General features: G+C 39.9%; 1 protein-coding gene across 1 annotated transcript; it reads left to right on the top strand.

Moving 5' to 3' along the window:
- Positions 1-470: 470 nt before the first annotated feature.
- LOTGIDRAFT_170087 (hypothetical protein) lies at positions 471-7288 on the top strand (the record flags this gene model as incomplete). The annotated part of the gene is made up of 2 exons (XM_009068724.1): positions 471-519; positions 1065-7288. 2 exons carry the CDS (start codon positions 471-473, stop codon positions 7286-7288), a joined length of 6273 nt encoding a protein of 2090 aa, XP_009066972.1.
- Positions 7289-10745: the final 3457 nt, after the last annotated feature.

The following is a 10745-nucleotide window of genomic DNA, read 5'->3' as shown; positions in this document are numbered from 1 at the left end:
CTGCTGTGAAGGTGCAGACGAAGACTGATATAAATATAAACATCTTTTAACTAAGACATCAAAATCAAAAAGCTGTCGTTCAGTCGAACTCATCATTCGAGGAACACAAGTGAGAAACTGTACTTTATTACATATTTTAGTGACAAAGTTCATGTTTTCGTTTTGATGATTGTTGAACTGAACTTCGTAGTGTGAATTGTAAAAATCACAGTTTTAAACTCTGCGGAGTTGTGAAAAGAAAAAGGACTTGTCATAAAGACTTCCTGTTTTCTCTGTATTATATATACCAGTGCTGAACATCCTATCTTGTTGTGGATTGTGGTAAACGTTCCGATATCCTTGATGTTATAAACAGATCCTGTTACGTGTTTGGTTCATCTGAGATCGCTGAAACTATAGAACTATCAAGTTGGACATTTCTGCTTGATTAATCAAGGGCACAGTACTCCACTGATATCTTGATCTTGAAAATGAGGTTAACATCGTGCTTGTTCTTGTCGGTGTTGATGGACATAATCGGTAAGTAATGCTTTCTTTTCTCTTTTCTGTTCACTCATATTAATGGTATTGTCTGTGTTCAGTGGCGTGGTGGTGCTAGCCCCCTCCCCACCGAGACTAGATATACAAATAGGGGACATGGGGTGTGGGGAAGGAGGGGTTGGGGTATTGGTGGACAAGCCACTTGTCGCAACCTTCTCATGGACATTCAGAGAAGGCTCACCCAAACCTTTTTCGAAAAATTGAATTGATTTGGTGAATATTTTGGGGCAACATCGTTTTGAAACAATACAGTGGAGGTACAATTCGAGTTTCAATCAGACGTCTGTAGTTCCTGCAATTCCACTAAAATATAGTGTTTGATGACTTCACTAATCGCGAAATAAGCTTTACCACATAAGGCCCTAGTGACGTCAATAAACACTCGATTTGAGAGGAATTGAGGGATCCACAGACGTTTGATTGAAAATTGAAATGTTGGAAATTGATGCTATCAATGTCCCTGTTACACAAGATACTTTTTAGAAAACCTCTTTAAACCCCCTTTAACTCATTTCTTCTTGTAGGTAAACTCGATGGTGCCGCCATCACTTCCGCCAATGGGAATACTGGTCTAATGGCACAAGAGTTTAACCAAGAGATGGCTGAACTTCACGGTGCGGGGGCACCACGACAACTTGGGGTAAATGGAATGGGTCAACATAATGAATTTGAATGGCGAAACACCCAAGCTGTTGGTACGAAAGGAATCAATGGTCAACAGTTTTTTGGTGAAAATGAAAATGAAGGCATTGCCAATGGGAATGGTGTGAATGGAATGGCCGAGCAGGAGTTCGGGGAATTCGAAGGACCGAGAGCGTTCCAACAAGTGTCGACTGGAAACGCTAATAATGGTAACTGGAATCAGAAAGATTATGCATGGGGAGAATATGGATGGGAAGAACCAAATCGATGGAAAAGACAAGTCGATTTTGAAGGTGAAGGACGTAACGATGGATGGGAAGGAACCCGGATGTTAAATGCTGACAATGGTTTGGAACAATGGAATGAAAATGTCTTGGGTGACTATGGTAACGAAAAGAAGAAACGAGCCACTAAAATGAAAGATGTGAACCAATGGGTCATGCGAGGAATCAGTCATGTTAATTTTGCTGATATTGATTGGGCAGGACAGATAGCTCGAGCTATTGCCAAGTGGAACCGAATGCAAGTCTTAGCTAACACCAAGTCTAAGGCCAGAGCAAACAATGCTGACGAACTAGCGGGCTGGCAACAGGGTACTGCAACAACTGATTTACCCATCGGAGATCCAGGAACACTCATCCCGACGACTGGTGCACCAAGTGATCTTCCACCCGTGCAACAGGGTGTAGCTGTAGGTACTCAAACCTCTGATGTACCCATCGGAGATACAGGAACTCTCATCCCAACAGATGGTGGTACAGATCTTCCGCCTACCACTGCCACCGGAAATGTTATGGGTGTAACTGACAATGGTATTATTGATGTTCCCGTAACCACGTGGTCACCGCGCCAGATTGCAGCTGCAGCTGATTACACCTGGGGTGATTACAGGCCTGGCGAGCAACCTGTCCAAGAACCAAACGACGGCATCGACTATATGGTTGACAATGGACAAGATCCCGAGTTTCCTCCTTTTGCAGCGGTAATGAAGTCACAGGGAGGTGATTGGCAAATTGATAATGGTGTTGCTGGAGAACAAGGTGCTGCGAATGAATGGGCAACAAATGACGGAAATAGGGCAAAGAATTATGATAACAACAACGCAGATTATGGTCAAGGAGGCAACAACCGAAATAAAAGAGCGCCACCTCGAGTAAAAAGCGTGAATGAATGGATTCTTCAAGATATCAGGAAAGTAAATTTTGCAGATGATGACTGGCTAGGACAAATCGCCATGGCCATTGCAGTTTGGAAACAGCGTCATGCTGCTGATAAAGTCAAGGCATTTGCTGTCGATTATGGTAATCCCACTACAGATACAACAGTCGATATGAACACCCCCGGTGATATCCCATTGCTAGTTCCCGTACCAGTTGATTTAAACGCTGACATACCCGCAGTTGCTGCCGCTACAACTATCACTAACGTACCTTCAAGTATGAACATAAACGCTCCAACATTTGAAGGACCAACGACTCCAGTAAACGTACCAGCAACAATCAACGCATTTGTAGATGATCCCACATTAGGGGCAGTGAATGTTCCAAGTAGTGTAAATGGTAATACACCAATAATTGTTTTACCAGCTGTACCTGATACAACCTTATCTTATGCCAATGCTGCTGAAGATTTTACTACAGTTCCTACTAGGAACATAGTGGCAGCATACCCAAGCTTTAGTGCTACTGCAATGGAGTTCACTAATGAGGTGACAGGTGAGAAGGGCTCAATGACCCAGAATTTCCTAGAACCAGCACGATTGATAAACACCTATACAGCTGTGACTGACCCTAACCCAGAACAAACCACAGGTCAGGATTACGTGGTCACGGATGGTGTAACTATGGATTTGAATCAGATCAATTTTGATGCTCCTGTCAATCCTGAACCATGGATGGCTGACGCTAACAAAGGAGATTACGGCTGGGGCGACTATGCTTGGACTGAAAACAGGGCGGTGAAAGTGGACCAATGGGGGAATGAAAACAACGCCCAGAACAACGCCGATTATAATTATGGGGACTATACTGGACAGTCTCAACTGAATGGTGCAGATTACATTACTAATGGACAAACCATCACTCCAGATTATACCGGCGTGAATTATGCAACTGTAGACTATACGAACGCTGGTAAACAGGTACAACCAGTGACTGACGGAAATGTGCCAGCTGGGCAATGGAAAGGGGACTTCAATTGGAAAGATTATGGCTGGGCTGGGAACACCAATGATAGAAAAAGACGAGAGGTAGAAAATGAGGGCTGGTGGGACAAACGCCAGTTAAAAGGAATGACCAATGGCTTTGATTACCAATTAAAGAGTGGAAAAACGAAACGAGCTGCCACCATCAATGATTTGAATAAATGGATTATGAGCGATATCGACAAAGTGAATTTCGGTGATGATGATTGGTTGGGACAGATTGCCATGGCAATAGTAACTTGGAGAGAACGGGCAATGGCTGAAAGTGGTGGACAGATTGTGACAAATGGTGATACACCAAATCCAATAGATAATGCCGATAATGGTGCACAAAATGTCCTACCAATTGACACCACAACACCGAACCCTGGTTGGAATGGAACAACAAATCCTGCTGTCGATACTATACCAGATTTACAGTTCGGGACAGAAGCATCGAGAGCCTTGAATGCTCCTAACGATGCCAACAATGTTGTTGATGAAGCTGATACACAGAAAATCAAGGCTCCGCGAGGATTGAGAGGTCCATGGAATGCAGACTACGTCCCTGGCGACTACAGTTGGGGAAAACCACCCCTGGTCAGTCCACAGAACATATATAATGGAGACTACAACTGGTTGGATTATGCTCTTGGAAATCTGCTGGATACTGGAAACCAGGGTGATTATAATTGGGGTGCTGTGGATTATATCGGTCAGCAGCCGACAGTTCCTGAAATTCAAGCTAATCCCGAAGGAAACGGGGCCGATGTTGGCTTTGAGACGAATCCTAAGATGATGGACGGTACAAACTTATTTAATGTAGATTATGGGAATACTGATTATGGATTTGATGGTCAGAATCAGGTTGTTGAAGCCAATGGACAGATCAAGGGAGATAAACCTGTAGCTGACACCGGAAATGTGAAGCAGGTCGTTGGTGAAGTGAATCCAGATTATCAAACTACCACTGGTGGAACCGTTCGTCCACCGGATTACCAAACGGCCACTGGTGAAACGGTTCGTCAGTTTCAAGAACCGATAGGTGAAATGAACCCGGATTACCAAACGACAACTGGTGGAACCGTTCAAATCAATGCTGGTGATCGACCTAATGCTGGTGAGACTAACTGGCAGGATAATGGATGGCAACCTGCCAGACAAACTGGTAATGCAAATTGGTTGGGAGATTTCAACTGGGGAGATTACGGCTGGGGAGGGAACACCAATGACAGAAAAAAGAGAGAGGTTGAAAATGAAGGCTGGTGGGACGTCCGTAAACTGACAAAACCAATGAACAATGATTATAGTTGGACCGACTATGGATTAAGCATAGAAAGGGCAAAGAGAGCTGCTACTAATATGAAAATTGCTAAAGCTGTGAACGAGTGGGTGTTGAGGGACATTAACAACGTTAATTTCGCAGACGACGATTGGCCGGGAATGATAGCTCAATCTATTGCTACATGGAAAAGACATTTCATTAAAACTGGACATAAACCTCTTGGCTTTGACCGAATGCCACACGGAATAGCAGCTACTACAAATGGTGCTACACCTACCACAAACAATGGTGCAATGGCTGTCGCAAACAATGGTGCAATGGCTACTGCGGTCGATGGTGCAACAGCTACCGCAAATGAAGGTGAAGCCACTACCATCAACGTTGTATCAACTACAAATGGCGTAACATCTCCCGAGATCGATGGTAACAATGCTCAAATAGATCCGTGGACACTTGGAACTACCAATGGACCATTAAATGCTGCAGTAGATGTATTAACCGATAATGGTCCTGATGGTGCTGTAAAGATGGCAAATGATATGTGGAAGGATTATGGTGTGACAAATACTGATTACCGTGTTTATGTACCGGAAACCACGACTGTAAAGATGGCAAATGATATGTGGAAGGATTATGGTGTGACAAATACTGATTACCGTGATTATGTACCGGAAACCACGACTTTCACTTGGTCTACAGACACACCTGTGTCAAATGCAATAGACGACACTCCACTTGTAGGAGAATGGAATAAGCAAATAAACTATCCCGACTGGAATGCCGAAACTATACCTGAAACAAATGCCATAGATGGTAGTCCATTACTAGAAAACTGGAAAAGGCAAATAAACCAAGCTGGTGAAACTGGTCAGACCATACAAGCAACTCCAGAACCAACAGCAGCAATTGCCTATCCTGGTGTGGGCGATGCTGTTAATCCGATACGACAGCTTAAGGGTGTATCTGTGGATGCACCAACCGGAGACAGTAGTGTTGTAGAAAACCCTAATATCATCATTGAAAGCGACGGAGTTCCAGACCTAACACAGAATAGTACCACCAAACAGCAAAACAATGGAGGACTGGAGGACGAACTAAACACAATCGATAATCCTGGAGGTCTTGCAGTAAGAGCAATTAACGCAGCAACCAACACTCAAGCAGAATCTCAAATTTTGAATAATCAGAGCAGTAAAACAACGGCGGTTGGTGATCAGCGTACTGCTACCATTGCTGATACAGACCCTAACCAATCTTTCACAGATGCCCAGATTAAAAGGCTGAAAAAGATCGCTGTCGGAAATGGAGTAAATGTTGACGGAGCTCCAGGAGATCTTAATGAAATCAACTGGTTTGATTATGCCGGTTTCGGAGAATACGAAGGAGGAGTTAGACAACAAAATGGTGGATTTTTTGAAGAACCAGCTGTACAGGGGCTAGGAGCTGAAGCCGGAAACGCTGAGATGAACGATTATAATTGGATCGATTACGGCAAAACGCAGCAGTTTATCGATTACGACGGACCTGGATTGCAACAAGGAGTAGAAAGAAATGCCGAAGGCGTTCCAAACGAACCCGATTTCAACGTATTTGAACTTAATGCTGCGGGATTCGTGGACGGCCAAAATGATCTTCAGAAACTTGAAGGAGGCAATGAGCCATGGCAACCAAGTGGTACTGTTTGGGCGGATTATGGCGGTAACCGAATGAAGAGGGAAGTAGACCAAGTAAAAACTTCTGGAAGAACCAAGATGACGCCTGCAATGAGCAGAAATCAAAGAATTGTACTTGTGGAGAATCTTTTAAAATCAGCGCTGATGGGTCACAGTGAAGATACAAACAGGAATCATCATCACATGACGACCACTCATCAAACCACAAACAGAAAAACTTTGAAAACGATTGGAGATATCGGTGCTAGAAAAAAATGGCTATCCAGACGATTAGCAGCTTATAATGTTTTAGAAGGTTTACCTCTCAGACGATATATTGTTCCAAGCGAAATCGAGAATTGGTGGACCAGAAAGCAAATCAATGGCGGCGGGCGGGAATACGGCAGAAATAAGCGTGGCGTATTTGGACATAAAGACGTCGGTCATGACGTCAACAATGTTGACAGACGTATTTCGATGCCGGACGCTCATTTTAGACAGCATGAATTTTCCAGTAGCTTGCTTGGTGGTAAAAAAGCCTTCAAAACCCAGTTTACCGACGGTTTTGATGGACATCGAGGTAACATTAAGGATCAAGGATTGAACAACGGAGTAATCTTTTCCAAATTCCATACTAATGATATAAAAAGATCCACGAACGAACCAATTAATCCTACTTTTGTGACACTGGGATCTTTGGTCGATGAGGAATCTCCTGTGATTAATAATGATGTGAATTTTAGAGCAAGTGCTCCAGCAACAATGAACCCTAAACCGGAAGTTAAAGAGCGTGTTGCTAAGGCATTTGTGAAATCGAATGAAAATGTTCAAATAACCCATAATGTTGACTTACCTAAATACTTTCCTCGCCAGTATCGGGACAAGACATTGGGAAATTTGTTAGATGTACTTAAGATTGGTGATGCCGGACGAGGATACATTGAAAGTGTTCAAAACAATGGGGACAGATCTATCAAGAATGTGTGAATTTAGTGTCGTAATGGACAGAAACAATGAACAGTGATTCGAAAGTGTTGAACTATTTGTGGGAAAAACTAAGGAGCTTTATGGACAAAACTTAAAGGGAATAGGTCTGATTATCGGCTTCACTGAGAGCATTTAATAAAATGTCGGGTTTGTGTATATTTGAAACAGCTTCAAATTCAAAGTTGTCAATACCGGAATTAAACTACAGGTTGTGAAGAAGTGAAATTTAATGTGATCTATAAAGAGGATCTCTACTAGTCTAGCACTGTTTAATCAGAAATCACGAAGTTTCCAATGAAATACAGATAATAAATTGCGATTCTCTGCGTGTTTAAAACACTCTGTCGTTATTAAAGTAATGGCTTACAATGACAATAATTTTTACCCTTTATTTTGTATTTAATTGTGTTTTACAAATTGAATAAAAATGTTAAATTAAATACAAGTTGTTATCATGCATAACGCATCGCTCCGGATGAGAAATTGGATAAAAATGTGGACTGAATTTAAACTCGACAACAGTCATTAAAGATTAAGCTATCGCTGTTCACTCACGAGAGGCATTTCAATCCTCGTCAGCTGAAAATTGAGGATAGAATTCCATGCCACCGTGTTGTCGAATTTTTCCCCATTGCGAACTGCGAAGTGTTGCCAGTTGTCCAATAATCCAATTAGTATCGGAGAATTTAGACGTCAAGTTCCATTGTCATTTCCTTTTGATGTTCCCGATAAATGATTATCCAAGCGGAATAATATTAATAGGGTTGTCTCCCCTTAATCTATGCTATGAATATTAAAGACTTGTATGAATATAAATGATTTAGTCAACCAGTTAAAAACTTATACTGATCTACAATAAATTGTATAGAGAAATAGTAGAAATATCGACCATCTTATAGATTAAACTTTTAATGGGTAGGGTTGTTTCTCCGTGTTTCCTGGATAGTTAAGGGTGGTAGTGTAATCACTGTGAATTTCAAATCAGTTAGGGGAAGAGAGTGTATGTGTATTGGATGTACGTTTTTAATTCCTTGATATAACAGGCCGAGATTTTGATCGCTTGAACTCACTCACGGCGCTCTGCCACGGTCAGGTGAGTGGGTGGGTTAGATTCCTATATGGTAGAATGAATTATGATATTTAAGCATAGCTGGTTACCGATTTGTCGAGGGTTTAAGAGTAGGTAGCCAGCTGATGAATAACAACCCGACCACAGTGTGTACGGTTGAACAGATAGCTACTGTTTAGGGATGAAGGGTGATAAAGGTAACAGTTTTTAGCAAATTTGGGAGACAAATCTAAAAGGGTTATTTAACGTGAACATTCTGTAACAAACACCATACGGAACTATGTAAGGTTCTTACACGAAAATAACACAAACAAACGTAGTTCATAGCCATTTTGAATCTCTTCCTCGACTTAATACGTCGATTTTTGGCTTTAAATGTGATTTGTAGGCTTTGTTTTAACGTTGTAGTCTTTTTAAAAGAAACGACGTATTAAGTCGAGGTAGAAATTCAAAATGGCCGTGAACTATATTCATATGTGTAATTTCTGCGTAAGAATCATACGTAGTTTAGTTTATAACAAACACATGACAATAAAGATAATAAGCTAAGACTATCAGTACAGTGACTAGAATAGCAATCAGTGGTGTCTTTCCGTTTGGGATAATTCTTATTAGGTCTTATTCAGCTATTACTTCCCCTGTTTGAGCTAACGTTAAACGCGTTGGCATATTATACTAACCGATCTCTCAATCGTTATGTAAATCAGATGAATAAACGATTTGGCCTTTACTTAGTGTAGTGATTTGAACTAAAAATAGCCTCAACTCGAGATGTTAAAGAGTTCCTGTTATCGTCAACCAGTGCCAACTTTCTCGTGGCGGAAATGACGATTTACTAGTGTTATTTACTTCATTATACAGTTAGAATTGGATATGATTTGATGTTATATAAAACTTGGAATTTATCCTAATTAATAGGTACGTTATTACTTTTTAGACTTTTGAGTATTTATAGGAGAGTTAAACTACTTCCAGATTAAAATTTCTTCTCCAAGACTCTCATTCGAGCTTTGGAGTACCAAATGTGAAAATTTCATTAACGTTGAGGCACACCACAATAACAACTATCGTGAGACTAATGAGGCAGGATTTGCTTACTTTTACGATCACGCTTAGTATGATTTAGTACGCTTTAATATGCCGATATGCCGCAGTATTATAATGGTATTTGGGGAAAAGGGTTGTTACTTTGTACTAACGACAAAGTTACGAAAGCACTTTTTTTTTGTTTTTTTTAAATGCCCAGAAAAGAAAAATGGTATCGTTGGGGCCCAGACTAAGTATCTTACAGTATAAATAATACATGTATATACAATTAATGGCTCATCTCATTAACTCACTCATTCTCACACGTTAAACAATAGTTTAAACAGCATAAATCATTATATACCAACAAAAACGAAAGCACGTATTTGGTTTTGACATCTCAAAGTTTCACCTGTAGAGTCCACATAGTTTGACTATATGGGTTTGTGAACTTGACGATCTATTTAGAATTGATGAAGCTAATAAATATGATTAAAAATAATATATTAATTAATTAATTCAATTTAAACCTTGATTCATATAGTTGATTTCATGGATTATTTATGATATAAATGATATATATTTTTATTTATTATGTATATGTGTATCTATTGAAATAGAACTTAAAAAATCATACGATCTCATAGCGTGAAACTCTGAATAACAACGTGACTTTTTAGACTCTGTTTTAATATTTCTACATCACTCTACAACTGATGTATTGAGCTCTATTATAACAGTGATATTTCTACATCACTCTACAATTGATGTATTGAGCTCTATTTTAACAGTGGTATTTCTATATCACTCTACAATTGATGTATTGAGCACTATTTTAAAAGTAGTATTTCTATATCACTCTACAATTGATGTATTGAGCACTATTTTAACAGTGGTATTTCTATATCACTCTACAATTGATGTATTGAGTACTATTTTAACAGTAGTATTTCTATATCACTCTACAATTGATGTATTGAGTACTATTTTAACAGTGGTATTTCTATATCACTCTACTATTGATGTATTGAGTACTATTTTAACAGTAGTATTTCTATATCACTCTACAATTGATGTATTGAGTACTATCTTAACAGTGGTATTTCTATATCGCTCTACTATAGATGTATTGAGTACTATTTTAACAGTGGTATTTCTATATCGTTCTACAATTGATGTATTGAGCACTATTTTAACAGTGGTATTTCTATATAGCTCTACAATTGATGTATTGAGTACTATTTTAACAGTGGTATTTCTATATAGCTCTACAATTGATGTATTGAGTACTATTTTAACAGTAGTATTTCTATATCGTTCTACAATTGATGTATTGAGCACTATCTTAACAGTAGTATTACT

The sequence above is a fragment of the Lottia gigantea genome (assembly GCF_000327385.1).
Source record: "Lottia gigantea unplaced genomic scaffold LOTGIsca_93, whole genome shotgun sequence".
Classification (NCBI taxonomy): Eukaryota; Metazoa; Mollusca; class Gastropoda; family Lottiidae; genus Lottia; species Lottia gigantea.
This window is presented reverse-complemented; position numbering and strand designations above follow the sequence as displayed.